Here is a 23,409-nt window from a genome sequence, read left to right as displayed (position 1 = left end):
TATCCAGCTAGCGTGTGCTAACTGGATAACGCAGAATTAACGTGATAGCACCTAGAGCTCCTAAATAGGAGTCACGTGGAGGAGCATAATCGAACGGGGACAACCATCTCTAAGGGTGTCCATCTCTAAGGACGTCCCAGCGAAGGGGCAGGGAAACCCGTATTATCGAAACAAGATGGACGTCCATCTTTTGTTTCGATAATACGGTCAGGTAACAGGTAGGGGGTGATTGGCCTGGGTCTGCCTGGCTGAAGTGCACTGCACCCACTAAAACTGGTCCAGGAACCTGCATACTGCCATCAGGGAGCTGGGTATGACATCTGAGGCTGGCAAAAAAAAAATGTTGGTTTTTTTTTAGAGTGGGAGAGGGTTGGTGACCACTGGGGGAGTAAGGGGAAGTCATCCCCGATTCCCTCCGGTGGTCATCTGGTCAGTTCGGGCACCTTTTTGAGGTTTGGTCGTGAAAAAAAAATGGACCAAGTAAAGTCGGCCAAGTGCTTGTCAGGGACGCCCTTCTTTTTTCCATTATTGGCCGAGGATGCCCATCTGTTAAGCATGCCCCAGTCCCGCCTTCACTACGCCTCCGACACACCCCTTGAAACTTTAGTCGTCCCCGCAATGGAAAGCAGTTGAGGCCGCCCAAAATCAGCTTTCGATTATGCCGATTTCGGTGACCCTGAGAGAAGGATGCCCATCTCCCGATTTGTGTCGGAAGATGGGCGCCCTTTCTCTTTTGCTTCTGTGTTAAGTTTTCAGCTAACACACCCTAATGAGAACATTAGCACATAACCTGAAAAAAAAATAATTGAAAAATGCCTTAAACAGTGTATTAGAAATGGGCAAGTGCTAAGCCCATTTTCTAACGTGTTTAATTAATATCTTGGGATGTTTAATATGGAGGCTTATTTTCGAAAGAGAAAAACGCCCAAATTCCGACCTAAATCGGGAGATGGACGTCTTTCTCTTGTGGGTGCCCAAATCGATATAATCGAAAGCCGATTTTGGGCGTTTCCAACTGCACTCCGTCGCGGGAACGCATAAAGTTGACGGGGGCGTGTCGGAGGCGTGGTGAAGGCGGGACTGAGGCGTGGTTATCGGCTGAGCAGAGATGTGCGTGCTCGGCCGATAATGGAAAAAAGAAAGGCGTTTTCAGAGAGAATTTAGGTCACTTTTGTTGGACCCGTTTTTTTCACAAACAGGTCCCAAAAAAGTGCCCTAAATGACCAGATGACCACCGGAGGGAACCGGGGATGACCTCCCCTGACTCCCCCAGTGGTCACTAACCCCCTCCCACCAAAAAAAACCCCGAATGTTAAACACTTTTTTTCCAACTTGTAAGCCAGCCTCAAATGTCATCCCCAGCTCCATGACAGCATTATGCAGGTCCCCGAAGTAATTTTAGTTTAGTTAGTGCTGTGCGGGACCCATGCAGAGAGGAAAAATCAGAAGAAAAAAAAAAAAAAAAACAAGTGCAGTCAGGGACGTCTAAATTACCAGGATAGTAAAGGGGGGAATCAAACCAGCAACCTTCTGATTACAAGCTCAGTGCTCTAGCCAGTGAGCCACATTATTCAGGTATTTAGATGTCCTTCCCTTTCCATTAAGTCCCTCCAAATTTCTGTCAGCCAATCACCGCTGTTTAGCTGACACAGATGTCAGCTAAATGAGCGGTGATTGGCTGACAGAAACTTGGAGAGACTTAATGGAAAGGGAAGGACGTCTAATCAGTGGTGCACTGGCTACAGCACTGAGCTTGTAATCAAAAGGTTGCTGGTTCAATTCCCCCTTTTACTATCTTTTAATTTGGAGGTCCCTGACTGCACTTGCTTGCTTGTTTTTTTTTCTTCCGATTTTTCCTCTCTGCATGGGTCCCGCGCAGCACCAACTAAAGTAAAATTGCTCTGGGGACCTGCATACTACTGTCATGGAGCTAGGTATGATATTTGAGGCTGGCATAGAGGCATCTCAGGGGGACCAGTGCACTACGAATGCTGGCCCCTCCCATGACCAAATGCCTTGGATTTGGTCGTTTTTGAGCTGGGACGCTTCGGTTTCGATTATCGCTAAAAAACAAAAACGCCCAGCTCAAAAAACGCCCTAATCCAATGTATTTTCGAAAAAAAAGATGGACGTCCATTTTTTTCGAAAATACAATTCGGCCCACCCCTTCATGGACCCGTTCTCGGAGATGGACGTTTTTACAAATGGGCGTTCGCGTTCGATTATGCCCCTCATGGTCTCCTGTATAACTGTACCTCAAAATATGTGGAATTCGTTGCCAGGGAATGTGGTAAAGGCAGTTAGCTTAACAGGGTTTAAAAAAGGTCTGGGCGGCTTCCTAAAGGAAAAGTCCATAGACCATTATTAAATTGACTTGGGGAAAATCCAGTGCTATTTCTCGGATAAGCAGCATAAAATGTATTGAACTTTTCCAGGATCTTGCCAGGTATTTGTGACCTGGATTGGCCACTGTTGGAAACAGGATACTGGGCTTGATGGACCTTTGGTCTGTCCCAGTGTGGCAATACTTATATATGTACTTAAAATTCCAGGCTTTAATAGGCAGCCTATCAAGGCCCTTAACTGGCCATTCTTCATCCAGTCTCCCTTAAGTGAATGCTGGGTCTCCAAAATTACTTAAAAGTTAAAGTAAGATCTCCAAATCCCACCATCTCCCATCTCATCCTACCATCAAAGTCAGTCCTCCAGGTCTTCCAACACCAATATTTGCCTAATATAAAGGCAGGATTCTTAAACCCACGCATACATGAGAGTCAGAGCATTATTAACATCATTTTAGATTTGGCAATGCAGTCAGCAAAGGAGAAATCACCTCCCTTAGGTGAAGGCTGGGGTGAGAAGAGGGAAGAAAGGGATGCTATTTTGCTGGTGAAGAGATACCTAGGGGTTGGCAAGGGTATTCTCTAAGAGTATGTCTAATTGGCATACTATGTGATTGCAAGTGGGACATTCACATGGGTAAAGCATGGACAGGGCACAGCTGTGGCTACTATTTGCATGTGTAACTTACAGAATGCACTAAGGGGTCCTTTTAGTAAGGCGTGCTGAAAAATGGCCTGCACCATTGTAGGCGTATGTATTGGATGCGCACAGGTCCGGTTTTCAGCGCACTTGCAAAAAAGTCCTTTTTTTGGTCGAAAATGGATGTGCGGCAAACTAAAAATTGGTGTGCGTCCATTTTGGGCCTGAGACCTTACCACCACCCATTGACTTAGTGGTAAGGTCTCACGCGTTAACCAGGTGGTAATTGTCAAAAAGTACTTTCTGCTGCATGTATCGGATGCACGTAAAAAATGTAATTACCCCCCCACGGTAGCCGGGCGGTAGTTCCAAATTTGCATGTGTTGAACGCACGTAGGCGCCTACGCGCCTTAGTAAAGGGCCCCTCAGTTATGCATGCACATTTACAGCAGATCTGTGGCTAGTGTAACTGTGGGTAAATAAACGTTAGGTGTGCTCATTCAGGTTATATTAGTATTCTATAACAGACTCCAGGTGCCCAAATGCCATTATAGAATAGACTTTCATTGTGCGGCATCAAGATGTCTAAAAAGGGACAACCACTTATAGAATTGTCCCATAATATTTGGATATTGAGGTCACTGTGTTGGCACTTTCCATTTGTTTTAGGTCTGCTATTCAGCAGGTCTAAACTAAGGGGATAATATTCAGCCGTGATGATAAGCAGCTTTAAGTGGTTTACAGATTACATAGAGGTACTTTCTCTGTCCTTAGTGGGCTCACAATGTGTTTTTTAAAATTATTATTTGTACCCAAGGCAATGGAGGTTTAAGTGACTTGCCCAGGGTCACAAGGAGCTGCAGTGGGAATTGAACCCAATTCCCAACCCACTGACAAATGCATACTTTTAGCTCTCAACAAACCTGGATTCGAAGCAGGAGCCTTCTATTAGCCAGTTCTAATTTCTTCTGCCTGTGTTCTAGCTCTCGGGCTCTCTGTTGCTCTTTTTGCAGCCATTTGATGTACTCTACTGACGCTTTCAAAATTGTCCCTTTGTTCCAGCGCGTATCTCTGTAAAAGGAAGAGATAACCCTTTTCACCAACATGCGCATCGGCAGAATTCATAAGAACTTAACAAAATCTTTTGCATTAACCTGAAATAATGATTTACATGACTATTATTCACTTGCAGATATTATTGCTTCTGAATGGAAATTTTAATAGAATAGTTAAGAAGCCCTTATATAGTAAAATTAATCCCAGAATGAAAATAAGTGTCAAGAGAAAGTAATAAAGTGACTTTTCTTGAGAGCAAGCTAAATGCATGTCATGATTCTAGCATTACAGTTTTTATACTTTTTAGTGAAAATTGCTTTTATTATTAACTTTCAGATTAAAATCTATATGCAGTATTTCTACATTAATGACCTAGGAATTGTACTGTGCTAAGGACCTTTCTCTAAAATTTTTTAAGATCTTTTTAGATATATTGCTCTTTTTACCTGTTTTTCTTTAATAAGGTTTGCAGTAATGATTATTAGAAGAAAATGCCTGTGATGAATGCTAACCCCTAGTGAGGACATAAGATGGAAAGTTATAGCTTGGAAAGTTTAATAAGTAAAACTTTAAACAAAGCAACCATAAAAACTTCTTCAGAGAACTAACCCCCACTTTTACACGTGGCTTTGTAAAAGGAGGCAGGGCGAGTCAAAAATATCTCCTCTAAATGCATGTTTTAAAAGTTTTGTACTTATAAATAGACCATCAACATTTTGGGGCCAGTAAATATTTCAAGTTTATTTATTTTTATTTATGCATTTATGCAAAAACTCCAAACAGCCCAGAATACCGCCGCCAGACTCATATTTGGAAAAACCAAATATGAAAGTGCAAAACCCCTAAGAGAGAAACTTCACTGGCTCCCACTTAAGGAACGAGTTGCATTCAAGATCTGCACAATTGTACACAAAATCATTCACGCAGATGCCCCATTCTACATGCTAAACCTCGTGGACTTGCCTCCCAGAAACACCATGAGATCATCCCGCAAATTTCTCAATTTGCACTTCCCCAGCTGCAAAGGACTAAAATACAAGCTGATACACGCCACCACCTTTGCTTACATGAGCACGCAGCTGTGGAATGCACTACCTACAGCCCTGAAAGCTATCGATGAAATAACTAATTTCCGCAAATCTCTGAAGACACATCTATTCAACAAGGCCTACAAAGAGAATCCATAGCCTTACAAACTACCTCACCAACTCACCCAACCACTACAATCCACCTATATCTTGCCTAACACATTCCTTCCCTCTTCCCTCACCTAAGTCTTGGTACTTTACTAATTGTATCTGATATCATGGAATGATTATGTCATAACCAAACTCTGTAAGCCACATTGAGCCTGCAAATAGGTGGGGAAATGTGGGATACAAATGCAATAAATAAATAAATGTGTTTACTGCCTGTTTGAAGACATTCATCCAATGTGGTGTAAGGCAAGAATATGCTAAAAATAGGCAATAGACAGCTACAGCAGGAGAAAACATTTTCTTCAGCTGTAATTGTCTATTGCCCATTTTTGACATGGTATGCTTCTTACAGGCGTCCTTTTACGAAGCTGCTGCAAAAGGGGGCCTGTACTTGCATTGGAACAATTTTTTGACATGTGCTTCAGCCCCCTTTCACCACAGCGGGTAAAAGTTGGGTCTTTGTTTTTTCAAGAAATGGCAATGCAGCAAGTGAAGCACTTGCCGCATGGCTATTTTTTTGGGGGGGGGGCACTTACTACTCCACTGAGGTGGCGGTAAGGGCTCCTGTGCTAACCCAGAGGTAACCGCTGCTCGATTACCACTGGGTATTTATTTATAGCATTTGTATCCCCCATTTTCCCACACATTAGCAGGCTCAATGTGGCTTACAAGTCACTGTATTTGGTAGCTCCAATACGGTCGATGTTAAACAAATACAATCAGGGTAAGGGAAGGTAGGGGTAAATGGGAACAATAAATGACAAGGATATAAGAAATAACATTGTCTTTTAAATCAGTGCAGGGCTGAAGTTGCTAATCAGAAACAGCAGGGTAGGCCTTACAAAACTGATAGGTCTACACACTGGCAGTACAAAAATTGAAATATTTGTGCAGCCCCGGAAATGGTGCATGCTGGGGGAGGAAAGTACAACCGGGCTGCTGCAGTAGCCCAGCGGTACTTCCCTTTTAGTGAGCGGTAAGCCTGTGTTGGGCTTACTGCCACTTTGTAAAAGGACTCCACAATGCACATTAAAACACTGTAATACTAACATAGGTGTTTATGAATGTGTGTACATTTAAGTGCTAACATTTACACCTGCTTGAGGACTGGTGTAAATTCTTGCATATACTTTCTTCAAGCATTTCATGTAATTAAGTAATTTTACAATCTAACAGTGAACTCCACCCACACTCTTCCTTAAATCTGCCGCTATGCACATTCATAGGAGGAAATTCAATTAATGGTGCCAAAAATTTGGTGCTGAAAAATTCAAGTGCTAATCATTATTCTATAAAAGGGCGTACACCCTCTGTAGAATAGCATTCAGCCTAATTTTGGGTGCCGCACTCATGCCTGCTATAAGCAGGTGTAAGTGCCGGGGCCCAACTTAGGTACACTTTGCACATGCAACTTTTTGAAATGCCCCCGACACACCCCCTGGCCATGCCACCTTTTTAGATTTGCACTATGAGAGGCACTGAGCCATATAGAACAGCACGCAGCCAGTTGCTTGTGCAAATTCTAATCAATGCCAATAGTTAGCACCTAATTATTGCTAGTCAAGGGCTTGTTGATCAATTAGGGACCCTTTACTAAATCTTAGAGCATGCTTAGTGTGCACTAACAGACATTAGTGTGTGCTAACTGCTAAGAAGCCCATTATCTCACTAATTAAAAGTCACCAAAAACTATGTGCATAAATGTGGGTGCACACCCGATTTGCATGCAATTTAACTGAATGAGCTAATTAGCACGAATAATTTTTTAACAAGCAATTATTGGCACTAATTAGTTTTAATTGGAATATATGTGCAAGTAAAAAAAGGGGCATGGAAATGTGAGGGCCATGAGAAAAATGGGGGGGGGGGGGTTTCCTAACATTTATGCACATTGTAATAGAATAGGGGGGAATACACACGTCTAATTTAGGCACATACATTTGCACCATGTTTCAGTTGGTGCAAGTGGCCATGTCTTAAGTTAGTCGTGATTCCCAGGTATAAGAGCTATTCTTTAAACCATGCCTAACTTTAACCACAGCTCATAGAATAGTTTTTTTTTTTGGCAGCATATATGGAATTCATCCCTATATACCTGTGGACTTCTTAGAATTTAGTGTGTGCTAAGCATTCCACTTATATATTTGTCCTCTGGGGTCTGTTTCAACATTTAATTGAGCTGATAATTACACAATTGTATCAACTGCAGCTTCATTTGTAGAAGAAAAACTGCCAACAGTCTTCTTGCATTGCTAAATAGATAATTGAAAATATAGCTATTATTTTATTCACCTATTAAATGTCTGTTTCAATGTGAATCTGTAGTGTACTGCAGAATGTTTGAAAAATGAGACCAACACACTGAGATGAAACCCTCACTTCTCATGGCCCCCATGAAAAGCAAGATAAATCAGTCCAGCTTTCCATCCCCAGATTCTTAAAAGGGCTCAACTTTAACAATGATTAAACAGCATGATTTACTTCTTAACTCAAAGGACTTTCTGTAAATTCAATTGTTTGACTCACAGGTCATTGGACTTCGGAATAAGTGTTCCAAGCTCCTTGATTCTGTAGTTTATGTTAAATCTTCTTCTTCTTTCAACTGTTAGACAAAGAAAAATCCAATAGTTGACTGCACAAAAAGTTTTGTAAATGTAAAAATGTAAACAACTCTTTTTTTAAAATAATCTATCAAGAGTCCTGCTTGTATACAAAAAGCTGGACCTGACCAAACATTCCGAGACACCCTTACTTAGTCACATACCTAAAAAAATACAAGGCAAAGCTTAAGCAGCGATCATAATTTATTGGTAAAGTACAGAAGCTTGATACTGTGGCTGAAGATTCCTGATCTGCTTATTTTCAAGGTCTTCGAAGTAAAGAACAGACATGCATGGTCTGTATTTAATAAAGATTTTTCCATAGACAAAGAATGAGTAAAGGCCTTTTTAAGTAAAGCCCATAGTGCCATCTATTGAACTGGTGGAGAAATGCAACCAAGAAATCAAGTGAGAAGACTATTTCCAATAAAGTAAAATGATCGGCATTGTGCCTTCACCATGGCTACCTATTTCATTGGTGCCATTTTTGGTTACTGTGCGTACATTTTAATTATTGTTATTAAGATATTAATTTCAAAGTTTGAGATTACAAGATATGTTTGGAAACGTAGGTGTGGCTAGAAGTGGTAGCGTATACCACTCATTCAACTAAGCTGCATATATACAGAATTAGGAGAGGTTCTTATACAATGAAGACCCTGCCAGCCTGGTGGCTATTGGCAATATTACAATGACAACATAAAGAAGGAAGAAACGATTCCCATATGATTCATGCACATTCAGTACAAGGGTGGAGACCAGAAAGGAGTCCAAGCACAATGGTGTGTGATGAAACCGTCAGGCTGTTTTGACCCGACACAGACCGTGTTTCTGCCTATTGGACTGCATCAGAGATCCAAACCACCATCTATTGCCAGTAGTGAAACATACATTGTCCAAATATTGTCCCAGTGCATGTCTATCTTATAATCATCATCTAGTCTGATAATAAGAACTGACACACCAAAATTGTGCTGTAAATGACACAGCACAATTTTGGCACATCAGTTTCTACTGTCAAACTGGACAACAGCTATAAGATGGACATGCACTGGGACCATTTTTGGACAATATGTTTCACTAATGGTCATAGATGCTTGTTTGGACCCCTGATGCATGCCAATAGGCCGAAACACGGCCCATGTCGGGTCTCCTTTTAATACACCCTGACAGTTTTCTCACACACCATTGAGCCTGGACTTCTTTCTGTTTCTGCACTATTGGCAGCATTATGCATTACCAAGCAAATAGCCTGGATTCATGTTACCCAAATTGGAAATAGTGTTCAGAAGATATTGTTGGGGGGGGGGGCAGGATAGTCCTGGTATATTTTTCTCATTCTAGGATTGTAGCCTTAATGAATGAAATATGAAATAGAGGGAAAATCCCTAACTAGATATGAATGAAGGCTCAAACTGCTATACCTCAACCAAGGCTGGATTTTGTCTAAGGTAAAAGCACAAGGAAACTTCCAGGTCAAGAAAAGGAGCTCAATGTTCAGTGGCAGCATTGCCAGTATTGCAGTTTAAATTAGTGCATTTATTCAGTGATACTGAATATATGTATTGTCTGTTTCCCGTGCCTCCACTTGCTGTATAGCTGTTCAATTAAAAAAAAAAAAACTCATAGAAGCTTTCCCACCAGTGTTGTAAGTGTTGATTTTTAGAGCTTACAGCGTTGGTAGGAAAACTTTCTATAACTTTTTAAATTGACCAGCTTGAAATTCACATTTGTGTCCGTTTACACAATCAGGATTGACAGGTTTTGGTTTCCAAGTTTCAGCATGCTCACGCCTCATCAAATTTTATATTTCTGTGGTGATAAAATCAGACTCCTGATGCAGGCCATATAAGTCAAAACATGGTTGTGTCGAGTCATATGAAGAATATTAATTAAAACACTTCCTGCTATTCTTGTCTCATCTCCACTGTGTTATTTGTCTGGCGTTTTGTTGTAGAGTACGGTTCTTCTGTGCTTGTTTTAGATGTTTCCCAGCTTGGAAGTTGCTTTGTCACCCTCTGCTCCTGTGTTGCTCCCTCATGTCCCCCTCCTTCATATTTTTTATCTTATTCTGTAAATTGCTATGATTTTCATTGTATTTCTGTATATCAAATAAATTGAACCCCAGTTATAAGTAATGAGGTCATAAGTACATAAGTATTGCCATACTGGGAAAGACCAAACAGTGGCCAATCCAGATCACAAATACCTGGCAAGGTCCCAAAAAGTACAAAACATTTTATACTGCTTATCCCAAAAATAGTGGATTTTCCCCAAGTCCATTTACTAACGGTCTATGGACTTTTCCTTCAGAAAGCCGTCCAAACCTTTTTAAAACTCCGCTAAGCTAACCGCCTTTACCACATTCTCTGGCAACGAATTCCAGAGTTTAATTACACGTTGAGTGAAGAAACATTTTCCCTGATTTGTTTTACATTTACTACATTGTTGCTTCATCGCATGCCCCCTAGTCCTAGTATTTTTAGAAAGCGAAAACAGACACTTCACATCTACCCATTCAACTCTACTCCACTCATTATTTTATAAAACGGGACCTGGGCTAAATTAGTACACTAGTGGTAAAACAACATGTCTAAATGGTAGCCAACATTGAAAACTCCACCTCTGAACAGTGTTTTTCTTAAAATTTTAATCTTATATTTGTTAATCTTAGTTTGAACTTCAGTGAACTCAGTATTATCAAACTATTAATAAATTCTCAGAAATGCAAGTGAACTAATAAAAAAAACGGTGGATAGAGGAATGAGAGTTAAGCTTTTCTTTTACATATCCTTCAGCTTCTCCAATTTTCAGCTTCCTCAATGAGCTAATACAATGCCCAGAATTGATAACTATAATGAGCCTGACAACTGGTTCTATGATTGAAAACAAAAATGAAGCATTGTATCACTTACAGAGATGAATGGAAAATCAATATTCTACTACTTTTAATTAGAATCAGAAGTCTATTTAAACAAATGTGAATAGATGAATAGTTCAAAAGCTTTGTGAAAAAAAAATTGTATTTAGATTTGTTAACGCTGGATGTGTACCAATTCTAAGCAAAAGGAAATGTGTATCCCTCAGGCAAGTTATAGCAGTAAATCAATCTGTCTACAAGACATACTTTGAATAATTATTTTTGAATTTTGTGCTGTGAATAAGCATGAGTGGTTATACGGTCACTGCAAACTATGGGCTCCTGTAGTGCTGGACGTAGCAAAGCTTTGAAAAACTTTTTAGCTATCTTATTTTTGGTGCAACATAATGGAGCATGCTGTGTATTCCATGCCAGCCCAAACTGCCACAGAAGATTAAAATACAGGGAAACGGAAAAATTATTTCCAACCCCAAAGAGGTGTGAAAGCAATGCCAGGAAGAAAAAAAAAACCTTCAAATAATCAACAGACAGAGTATGGGGCCATGGGAAGGACTCTCCTCATGCCCTTGCAATGACATACAAACAGACATGAAATAAAGACTAGTGAGCGAAGAGAAGCAAGTGAAAAGTCTAGTCAGTACCTCCCTAGTCAGTCTCAAGTAAAGTATGGTCTACCTGTGTAAAATGCTGATTACCACCCGCGCTCCAGAAAATAAAAATATTTTCCGGCATGCCTAGTGGATGCATGTCAGAAATGAAAATACCACAAGGGCCATGCGGTAGCCGGGCGGTAACTCAAAATTGACGTGCATTGGGCATGCATAGGTGCCTACGCAACTTAAGAAAAGGGCCCCTATAAGAAGTTAAAAAACATATTTGACCAATATACAGCCTGTGGTGATCAGCAGAGGAGGGGGGAATCTTAGGGTAGGAAGAGAGGAGGAATCCATATTGTGGGGAAGGGAAAGGGGCACCAGACAGCCTGATACTGCTACCCAGAAGTTAGCCATACATCAGCCAATATTCAGACTGTCCTAACTTTATGCACTTAACTGGATAGCAGTCTGAATTTTACCACTAGCTGGTTAAGTACCAGCTCCCCCAAGCTCTGCACATGGGCTGCCCCATTGTTAACTGGCCAGTGTAGAGGTGGTTATGCTGATATTCAGAAATACTATCCAGTTAAGTACTGCTGAATATCAATAATTTGACAGGCACAAGCAATTTAACTGAGCAGGAGGCTCTCCTGCCTAGTTAAATCACCTTGAAAATTGACCAGTATATTGTTTCGCTATTTTGTTTAGCTCCTCCAACCAAAAATATTTTGAACAAGAATAATAGTGCATAGATGAGGAAGACTTGGAAAACAAGGCAATGAGCTATTTTTATTCTCTTTCCAAGTTCCCTAATGAACTGAGTACTGGTATTTGGGAAGTGTGTCAATGTTTACAGTGTGACCTGTAACTAAAGGATATTTTGTTTGGCTGATTTTCTCTGTTTGTCCATTTGAATTGAACTAGTTAACTGAGATGCAGAGATAGAGCACAGATTGTAGATGAATAACTGGCAAGGACTTCATACTGGACTTGAATGGTTGAACTACTTTTCTGTGGCAGATCTTGACGGATGGTTAACAGTAAAAGAGGCCTAAGGGGGAATGGTAACACTAAAATAAGACTATTTTTTTTCTTTGTATAAGGAACACAGTCTATGCTTCCAGAGAATAAAGAAGGAAGTTGCTCCTGCAGGAATATATCTTTAAATGCCCCCATAGAAATATAGAAAGTAACCACAGATAAAGACTATGCACATGGCCTACCCCAAAAGACTCATCCTTACCAACTACAAATCTGTGCTATTCTTTCCTCTCCCTTAGAGATCCTCTATGCTTGTCCCATCTCTACCACCTCCACTGGGAGGCTGTTCCACACATCCATCATTATATCTATGAAGGTGTTTTCTGTACGTACAGAAATAAGAACAGGCAGCAGACTGCATTCAAAAACATTTGCATGGTCAGAGATGGCATCCATGGCTGTCTCAAAGGACTGTGGTGCCCTGAACCAACTGTTGATTTAGTGCCGTGGGTCAACTTTTGGTTCAGCAACCCACCCCCAATTGTGCACCCCTTTTTCTCTCTCTCTCTCAGGTCACCCTCCCTGTCTACCTTTGAAGATGGTTTACCCTTCTGAGCACCAACAGTGTTTCACCTAATGGCATCCCTACTAGCCCCGGTGTCTTTCCTCTGCCAAACCACATCCTAATTTGGGATAACTTCACATTTCCACAGGGGCATAACAGAGGGAAGATGCTGGGGCTGGTGCAGGTAACATTAGGTGAAACACTGCCGATGCTTGGGAGTGGAAAACTGCTTTTAAAGGTAGACAGGGGGAGGGTGGCCTGAGAGAGAGAGACCTGGGGATGGAAAGAAATATGCTGGAGATGTTGGCCACTACAGGAGCAAGTGAGGCAGGCTTTCAGTGTCCTTGAGGCTTGGCGCCATGAGCCAGTGCCTCACCTGGTCCATGCCTTGAGCCAGCCCTGATGGTACCCACCACATAAGTGCTTAAAAAAATAATTTGTGGCAGATGAAAATATAAATCACTCACTCAATGGTCAAAGTTATAACATTTTTTAAAAAGGAGAAGCATCACCCTGGTGAAGTAGGAAGTACTCCTGTAGCCAGGACCTGCCCACCAGGGGATGTATTATCCTTTCGCACCGAGGATATATCTCCAAATGTTGCCCGGGAGGGAAAGGTTAGGACAGCTGTTGTACTTGGTGATTCGATCATTAGGCATATAGATAGCTGGGTGGCTGGTGGACGTGAGGATCGCCTGGTGACTTGCCTGCCTGGTGCGAAGGTGGCGGACCTCACGCGTCACCTAGATAGGATTTTATATAGTGCTGGGGAGGAGACGGCTGTCTTGGTACATGTGGGTACTAATGACATAGGAAAATGTGGGAGAGAGGTTCTGGAAGCAAAATTTAGGCTCTTAGGTAGAAAGCTGAAATCCAGATCCTCCAGGGTAGCATTTTCTGAAATGCTACCTGTGCCACGCGCAGGGCCCAAGAGACAGGCAGAGCTCCAGAGTCTCAATGCGTGGATGAGACGATGGTGCAGGGAGGAGGGCTTTAGATTTGTTAGGAACTGGGCAACATTCTGGGAAAGGGGGAGCCTATTCCGAAAGGATGGGCTCCATCTTAACCAGAGTGGGACCAGGCTGCTGGCATCGGCGTTTAAGAAGGAGATAGAGCAGCTTTTAAACTAGAAATGGGGGGAAGGCCGACAGTCGCTCAAAAGAGCATGGTTCGGGATAAGGTATCTTTCAAAGATATCACCATAACAGGGAAGATAGAGTATCCTGATAGTGAGGTTGCAAAAGAGATTGTAGTAGATCGGGTATCTTTAAATAACAATAAAAATCAGACAAAAGATTGCCAATTAATACTGTCAAGTACTAAGCATGATGTACTTAGGAACAACAAACATAGTTTGAAATGTCTATATGCGAATGCCAGGAGCCTAAGAAATAAGATGGGGGAGTTGGAATATATTGCACTAAATGAAAAATTAGATATAATAGACATCTCTGAGACCTGGTGGAAGGAGGATAACCAGTGGGACACTGTCATACCGGGGTACAAATTATATCGTAGTGATAGGGTGAATCGGATTGGTGGAGGGGTAGCATTGTATATTAACGAGAGCCTTGAATCAAATAGATTGAAAATTCTGCAGGAAACAAAACACTCCTTGGAATCACTGTGGATTGAAATTCCAGGTGCAAAGGGGAAAAGGATAGTGATAGGAGTGTACTACCGTCCGCCTGGCCAGGACGAACAGACGGATGCGGAAATGTTAAAGGAAATCAGGGACGCAAACAAACTGGGCAACACAATAATAATGGGGGATTTCAATTACCCGCATATAGACTGGGCTAATGTAACATCTGTACACGCAAGGGACATAGGATTTCTTGATGAAATCAAGGACAGCTTCATGGAACAGCTAGTTCAGGAGCCGACAAGAGAAGGAAAAATACTAGACTTAGTCCTTAGTGGTGCTCATGATCTAGTACAGGGGGTAACGATACGAGGGCCGCTTGATAACAGTGATCATAATATGATCGGTTTTGATATTGGCATTGAAGGAAGTGAAACTAGGAAATCAAGTACGCTAGCGTTTAACTATAGAAAAGGTGATTACGACAAAATGAGAAAAATGGTGAAAAAAAGACTGAAAGGAGCAGCTCGCAGAGTAAAAAACTTGCATCAGGCGTGGATGCTGTTTAAAAACACCATCCTGGAGGTTCAGGACAAATATATTCCACGTATTAGAAAAAAGGGAAAAAAGACTAAACGTCAGCCGGCGTGGCTAAACAGTAAGATAAAGGAAATCATTAGAGCCAAAAAACAATCCTTCAGAAAGTGGAGAAGAGAACCAACTGAAAGTAACAGGATAGATCATAAGGAATGCCAAGCCAAATGCAAAGCGGAGATAAGGAGGGCAAAAAAGGACTTTGAGAAGAAATTAGCGTTGGAAGCAAAAATACATAGTAAAAATTTTTTTAGATACATTAAAAGCAGGAAACCGGCCAAAGAGTCGGTTGGGCCGCTGGACGAAAATGGTGTTAAAGGGGCGATCAAGGAGGACAAAGCCGTAGCGGAGAAATTAAATGAATTCTTTGCTTCGGTCTTCACCGAGGAGGATTTGGGGGGGACACCGGTGCCGGAAAGAATATTTGAAGCGGGGGAGTCGGAGAAACTAAACAAATTCTCTGTAACCTTGGAGGATGTAATGGGTCAGTTCAGCAAGCTGAAGAGTAGTAAATCACCGGGACCTGATGGTATTCATCCCAGAGTATTAATAGAACTAAAAAATGAACTTGCGGAGCTACTGTTAGAAATATGCAATCTGTCCCTAAAATCGAGTGTAGTACCGGAAGACTGGAGGGTAGCCAATGTTACTCCGATTTTTAAGAAGGGTTCCAGAGGAGATCCGGGAAATTATAGACCGGTGAGTCTGACGTCGGTGCCGGGCAAGATGGTGGAGGCTATTATTAAGAATAAAATTGCAGAGCATATACAAAAACATGGACTGATGAGACAAAGTCAGCACGGATTTAGTGAAGGGAAGTCTTGCCTCACCAATCTAATGCATTTTTTTGAGGGGGTAAGCAAACATGTGGACAATGGGGAGCCGGTTGATATTGTATATCTGGATTTTCAGAAGGCGTTTGACAAAGTGTCGCACGAAAGACTCCTGAAGAAATTGCAGAGTCATGGAATCGGAGGTAGGGTATTATTATGGATTAAGAACTGGTTGAAAGATAGGAAGCAGAGAGTAGGATTGCGTGGCCAGTATTCTCAGTGGAGGAGGGTAGTTAGTGGGGTCCCGCAGGGGTTTGTGCTGGGTCCGTTGCTTTTTAATGTATTTATAAATGACCTAGAGATGGGAATAACTAGTGAGGTAATTAAATTCGCCGATGACACAAAATTATTCAGGGTCGTCAAGTCGCAGGAGGAATGTGAACGATTACAGGAGGACCTTGCGAGACTGGGAGAATGGGCGTGCAAGTGGCAGATGAAGTTCAATGTTGACAAGTGCAAAGTGATGCATGTGGGTAAGAGGAACCCGAATTATAGCTACGTCTTGCAAGGTTCCGCGTTAGGAGTTACGGATCAAGAAAGGGATCTGGGTGTCGTCGTCGATGATACGCTGAAACCTTCTGCTCAGTGTGCTGCTGCGGCTAGGAAAGCGAATAGAATGTTGGGTGTTATTAGGAAGGGTATGGAGTCCAGGTGTGCGGATGTTATAATGCCGTTGTATCGCTCCATGGTGCGACCGCACCTGGAGTATTGTGTTCAGTACTGGTCTCCGTATCTCAAAAAAGATATAGTAGAATTGGAAAAGGTACAGCGAAGGGCGACGAAAATGATAGTGGGGATGGGACGACTTTCCTATGAAGAGAGGCTGAGAAGGCTAGGGCTTTTCAGCTTGGAGAAGAGACGGCTGAGGGGAGATATGATAGAAGTGTATAAAATAATGAGTGGAATGGATCGGGTGGATGTGAAGCGACTGTTCACGCTATCCAAAAATACTAGGACTAGAGGGCATGAGTTGAAGCTACAGTGTGGTAAATTTAAAACGAATCGGAGAAAATTTTTCTTCACCCAACGTGTAATTAGACTCTGGAATTCGTTGCCGGAGAACGTGGTACGGGCGGTTAGCTTGACGGAGTTTAAAAAGGGGTTAGATAGATTCCTAAAGGACAAGTCCATAGACCGCTATTAAATGGACTTGGAAAAATTCCGCATTTTTAGGTATAACTTGTCTGGAATGTTTTTACGTTTGGGGAGCGTGCCAGGTGCCCTTGACCTGGATTGGCCACTGTCGGTGACAGGATGCTGGGCTAGATGGACCTTTGGTCTTTCCCAGTATGGCACTACTTATGTACTTATGTACTTATTTAGGGCAAGTGTGTTGAAAAAAAAACCCCTTATATTTTTCAATGGTGGAATGTATAAGCTTTTTAGGTAATGATGGGTAAATGGGATGCATATTTATGATTTATTCAAATTCCATATACCACCTTTCCTGCAATCATTGCAAGGCAATTTACAATCTAAATTACAAAAAGGAACACCTTTCTTTGATAGAAAAGGAAAATAGAAGACAAAGAGCAGATGCTCCAGGAATGGCAATATTGGTATAGATGAACTATACTTCTATAGGGGAACAGGTCTCCTCTCTAATAAAACCCACTTCGTATAAATCCAGGAAACCAGTCTCTAGGTAAGCAAAAAGGATTAATTCTTAGGAGGAAAACGTCTCAAGAAGCACCTCTTCCGCTAGCACGTAGAAGGAGGGCTAGGACTTCTTCATCATGAGCAAAAAACCTCCTAGTATGTGTCGTTTGCCTTCATATAGCAATAGTTATAAACGGAGCTTAACATAGAAAGTCACACATATCTTCCAACTTCTATTGCATTAACTTTATGAAAAAGTACTAAGCTTTAGGACGCGTGCTTTTCTTTAGTTTTCTTCTGTTGTAATGACCGTGTACCACTGCCCATTAGACAAGAGCAGGCTGTACCATATAGCAGATATGGTATTATTTCTGTAAATCCAGTTACCCAGCCTGTTTCACATAAAATAATATCATACACCAGTAAATATACTCACTGAGGTTGTGATTATCCTTCTTTTGCCTTTCTTTGACCAGCGCACGTGTATCTGCTTCTAGCAAAATAATACACCAAATTAATGACAGGCTACAAAAGCAATCATTCCACAATTATTTATGTGGTTGCTATTACACCGCTAATGATCCATTTCATTTGCTGCTTTTTTTATACAACACGGTGGAATGTTGGAGTCTCTCAATTACATTGTATCAGAATTATCTCCTCTTTAATAGTTACCGAGGTATTCTATGACCCAACAGTTTCCTTCTCAGTCAAAATCAGGGCTGGGATCTGGTACCATAAAACATTTACTAAAAAATATTCTCCCCTATTTTTGCATTTCCTCACCATTCACGTACAATACCTGGTCTGGCCATTGCACTGATGGTCCTGGGCTGTGGACCATGCACCAGGACATCTTCCAGAACCCTGCAATCATGAATCACCAAATGTTGCCCTTATGCAAGGAGCATGGCTCCATCCCCACACCAGAGGCTGTGAACACCGATTTCAGAGCATCACATGGAGTAGAAGATTCAACTTGATGCTGAAACCAGGGACTATTTCAATGACAGTGCATAGCACTTGCCAACAAACAGGCTCTCTGTAAGTGGTTCAGATTTTAAACTTGGCTTAAAATCTTTGGATGTTTCAAAAAAATTAACATGCACAAGTTAGCCTTAACTATGTACTGATGGTGTTATAAAGATACATTCTTGTTTTAATAAGCAGATTTACATTTTGTATAAAAAAAAACAAAATTGGTACCACAGATCAGAGATTGTAAGACCAATATTCAGCTGTAGCATCTTCGGTAAGTCAGAACTTTTCTTTTTTACAAGGCAACCAGCCAACTTTTAACTGGAAAGTGCTGAAAGCTTTGCCATTTGTTTATTTAGATTTTGCTCACACCATTTTTCAGTAGTAGCTCAAGGTGAGTTACATTCAGGTACTCTGGATATTTCTCTGTCCCGGGAGGGCTCACAATCTAAGTTTGTACCGGAAGCAATGGAGGGTTAAGTGACTTGCCCAAGATCACAAGGAGCAGCAGTGGGATTTGAACTGGCCACCTCTGGATTGCAAGACTGGTGCTCTAACAACTAGGCCACTCCTCCACTCCATGCACCTAGTACCCTCAAACCTCTCCCATTTTAAGCTGTTAACTTTTGGCCAGACTACAAATTGAACATAAGAATATAAGCAATGCCATACTGGGCCAGACCAAAGGTCCATCAAGCCCAGCATCTTGTTTCCAACAGTGTCCAATCCAGGTTACAAGTACCTTGCAAAATCTCAAAACAGTATAATACATTTTATGCTGTTTATCCTAGAAATAAGCAGTGGATTTTCCCCAAGTCTATCTTAATAATAGTCTATGGACTTTTCTGGTACAAAATAAGTACCTGAATATATGTAAACTGCTTTGAATGTAGTTGCAAAAAACCTCAGAAAGGTAGTATACAGTGGCGTTCCTGGGGGGGCTGGCACCCGGGGCGGATCGCCGATGCGCCCTGCCCCCCCAGGTGCAGCGCGGACCCCCCCGGCGAAAGGACACCCCCACAAAGGAACCCCCCCCTGTTCCGGGGCAGAAAAGAAGCATGGAACAACGGAGGACAGGCGCGCGCAGCATCCCCCCAGCGGCGTGCACCCGGGGCGGACCGCACTCACCGCCCCCCCCAGGAATGCCACTGGTGGTATATCAAGTCCCATTTCCCCTTCCCCCTTCTTTTAGGAAGCTATCCAAACCTTTTTTAAACCCCACTAAGCTAACTGCTTTTACCACATTCTCTGGCAACAAATTCCAGAGATTAATTACACATTGAGTGAAGAAATATTTTCTGTGGTTTGTTTTAAAGTTACTACTTTGTAGCTTCATTGCGTGCCCCCTAGTCCTAGTATTTTTGGAAAAAGTAAACAAGCGATTCACATCTACCCATTCCACTCCACTCATTATTTTATAGATATCATATATCCCCTCAGCCATCTTGTCTCCAAGCTGAAGAACCCTAGCTGCTTTAGCCTTTCCTCAAAGGGAAGTCATCCCATCCCCTTTATTATTTTTGTTGCCCTTCTCTGTACCTTTTCTAATTCCACTATATCTTTTTTGAGATGCGGTGACCAGAATTACACACAATATTTGAGGTGCGATTGCATCATGTAGTGATACAAAGGCATTTTTAACATCCTCATTTTTGTTTTCCATTCCTTTCCTAATAATACCTAACATTTTATTTACTTAGCCACCACCGCACACTGAACATAGGGTTTCAATGTATCATCAACAATGACATCTAAATCCCTTTCCTGGTCGGTGACTCCTAATGCGGAACCTTGCATTACGTAGCTATAATTCAAGTTCCTCTTTTCCAAGTGCATCACTTTGCACTTGCTCACTTTAAATGTTATCGGCCATTTGGATGTCCAGTTTCCCAGTCTCATAAGGTCTTCTTGTTATTTTTCACAATCCTCTTGTGATTTAACAAATTTGAATAACTTTGTGCCGTCAGCGGGAAATTGCTGCTACTACTACTACTACTAATCATTTCTATAGTGCTACTAGATGTATGCAGTGCTGTACACATTATTCCCTGGATTCTATATATCATGCCGAGATTTCTGTGCAGATATCAAAGCATATTCCATAACAATGCGCATAAGTTAATTAGCTAACAAGCTAATCAGCGGATAATTTTATGTTAAACATTTTCATCACCAATTGGCATTGATTAGAATTTACACACACTACTCACTAAGCGTATTCTGCAAAGTGATGTACATAAATTTTAATGTGCACTGCTGAAAAAGGGGTGTGGCTATGGGCATGGAATGGGTGGGTCACGGGTATTCCGGAAAACTACACGCAGGTTTATAGAATACACCTACGCTATACCTAACTTAGGCGCCAGTATTTACACCAAGTTTTACTGTCATGGCTGTTCACTGTATTATCTATACCACGTGAAAATGTAGGTTTATTCTATAAAGTATGCCTAAATTAAGGTGTATAGAAGGTTATAGAACAGTGCGCAGGGCCCATTATTTGGCACCATTTACTGAATTTAGGGGCCCTTTTACAAAGCAGCGGCAAGCCCACCACGGGCTTACCACGCTGCAATCCAGAACTACTGCCGGCCCAACGCATATACCGGCAGTAATTCCACCCCCACTGCGCGGCATTTCTGGCACTTGTGAAAATATGTGAAAACTATTTCCGTAGGGGGTTACCCAGCAGTAATCAGGTAGGGCTGCACGCTGGTCAGTTGCCACTAGGTTAGCACAGGAGACCTTACCGCCACCTCAGTGGGAGGCTGTAAGTGCTCCCACCCACATGGCCATGCGGTACATGCAATCTTAATGCATTGCCATCTCTTTATTCAGCCTTTTTACCTGCAGTAGGGCAGGGCCCCTTTTACCGCAGCTTAGTACAAGGTCCGCTTCGTCCTAAACTTACACATTTGTCTGCCTACTGAATGACCCTTTTTTTCCTTCATTTTGTTTGCATCTCGGTACATTTCATATACATTGTCGGCTAATCATATAGGACTCTGTCAAAGTTATTTCTCTGCAAATTACTGTATATTCCTTCAGAACTATTACCTGTAACTTCCTTTTTTAAACTCAGGACAGGTGGACATGAAGCAGCAATGACTCCCATATTAGCATCTGACATTCCTTGGTTATTGGAATATACATCCAAAATGCTAGTTGATAGTGGAACCTTGTAAAGATAAAGGGAAAATTCAATATTATATATAAAGTTCTTATATGTACTGGGAACACTACTGGAATAGTGTGTCCCTGTAAAAGAATCATATCAAGAATTGCAGATTACAGTATTGGTACTCACCCCAGTCCATGGGACATATCCAACCAGTCAAGTGTTGAGACTATCCACAATAATTAACACCAGGTGTAGGACAACTGAAACACATAACAGAATGGCACAGAATATTTTATTGGCGTACTAGGCAGTACATCAATAAAGTGTTCTTCACCATACTGCTCCGTGTTTCTGGTGTCCAGCTCCTGGAATTGTTGGCCTCTCTTTTGTCTTTGCATATCAACAATTAATATATACATGGGACAAATTTGCACCCACTGCCTCCAAATGTGTGCAAATCTATCTCATGCATATTCATTGTGAATATTTTGAAAAGCAGACTGGATGGATTTATCTCAAGGACTGCATTGAGAACCTGTAGATTAAATGAATGTATTACTTTGTTACAGTTCCCCTTTGGCTACCGTGGTTATTTCCTAGGTCTATAACAGCAATAGATCCTTAGCGGGGCATGATTAAGGCAGGGGCTCAAATGTTTAGGAGGTGCCCTCTCAGATGGGCTAATTCAATGATTCCCAATTAGCTGCTGGCAGAAAGAAGAGTGGAAGTAGGTAGACCAGAGCCACTACTATCCATAGAAGTCTTATCTGTTCTCCCAACCATTGTCCTCCAGTCAATGGAAATAGTTAATCAGGGGCCCTCATTACCTGCTGCTTCTCTTTTTGCTGGTTTTTCCTTGCCGTCAGAGCTGCATGAAGTTCCATTTGTGGGAGTTTTAAAATGTATTTATAATACAATGGGGGCCCAATATGCTTGTTTGCCTAGGGCCCACTAAAGGGTTAATCTTGTGCTGACCCATAACTACTTTGTAGACAGTCTCTCAAAAGTGCATGTATGTGAGAATCATTGTGAATGCATGAATAGTACGTGTGTGTACGTGAAATACTATTAAGAGTGTGCACTCTTTCTGTTGTGTTTCATAGAAATACACTCAAGGGCCTTCAGGTGCTGGACAATGTAGATACTTTAATACAAAAAGACCCAAAACAGGCCGTGTTTCTGAACATTATGGTAGCTCTTAATGTATTGCCTGTGCACAGTTTATTCTGCTTTTTCTTCCAATTTTAATGTCTATTTTACAGAGTTTGTAGAATAATTATGCTTTTAGAGATGTAATTTTGCATTTTTTTTACTCTTATTTTGATTGTTTGTTTTTCTTCTTATTTTTAGTCATTAGTGACATCTTTTTAAAGCTTGACACAGGATTTGTGTGGCAAGCTGTGTAGCTCTATTTTGTGGTGGTACACTTTTTATGTTCTTCACTTTAGATCATTTTCAGTTTTCAATATTTTATTTTTTTATGATATAAACACTTTTATATTGTTTATGAGCATCACCAGGTTTGGCTATATAATTGTATACATATGAGGCAAAGATTTGTATTTTTATTTGTATAATGTGATTTTATTAATGTGTTATTTATTTGAAAATGTTTTCTTTGTGTTTCATTAGACCCCTGAGGCAGGCAAGTTGTCACCGAACACGGCCTGTGTCGAGTCTTTTTGTATTTAAGTATCTACATTGTCCTTCACTTGAAGGTCCTTTGGTGCTTTTTTCTGTTTTCTTTGATTGGTGTGCTTTAGACCCTCTCTTTACCTTTACTATCATAGAAATACACTGCCATGATCTTCCCAAACACAACAGCCAACAATAATTCTC

General features: G+C 41.4%; 1 protein-coding gene across 3 annotated transcripts in view; it reads right to left on the bottom strand.

Moving 5' to 3' along the window:
• The window catches only part of TFEC (transcription factor EC), a 100,369-nt gene that overhangs the window by 2,221 nt on the left and 74,739 nt on the right, over positions 1–23,409 (bottom strand). For 2 of the 3 annotated variants that reach the window (XM_030217104.1, XM_030217106.1), the window contains 4 exons: positions 21,507–21,627; positions 17,908–17,964; positions 7,764–7,839; positions 3,906–4,053 (listed from right to left, as the gene is read on the bottom strand). In XM_030217104.1, coding sequence (XP_030072964.1) covers positions 3,906–4,053; positions 7,764–7,839; positions 17,908–17,964; positions 21,507–21,627 — 402 coding nt within the window. The remainder of the gene's footprint in view (positions 1–3,905; positions 4,054–7,763; positions 7,840–17,907; positions 17,965–21,506; positions 21,628–23,409) is intronic. The other variant, XM_030217105.1, reaches the window with a different exon arrangement.

This window comes from Microcaecilia unicolor, chromosome 10, assembly GCF_901765095.1.
Source record: "Microcaecilia unicolor chromosome 10, aMicUni1.1, whole genome shotgun sequence".
In the NCBI taxonomy this organism is placed as follows: Eukaryota; Metazoa; Chordata; class Amphibia; order Gymnophiona; family Siphonopidae; genus Microcaecilia; species Microcaecilia unicolor.
This window is presented reverse-complemented; position numbering and strand designations above follow the sequence as displayed.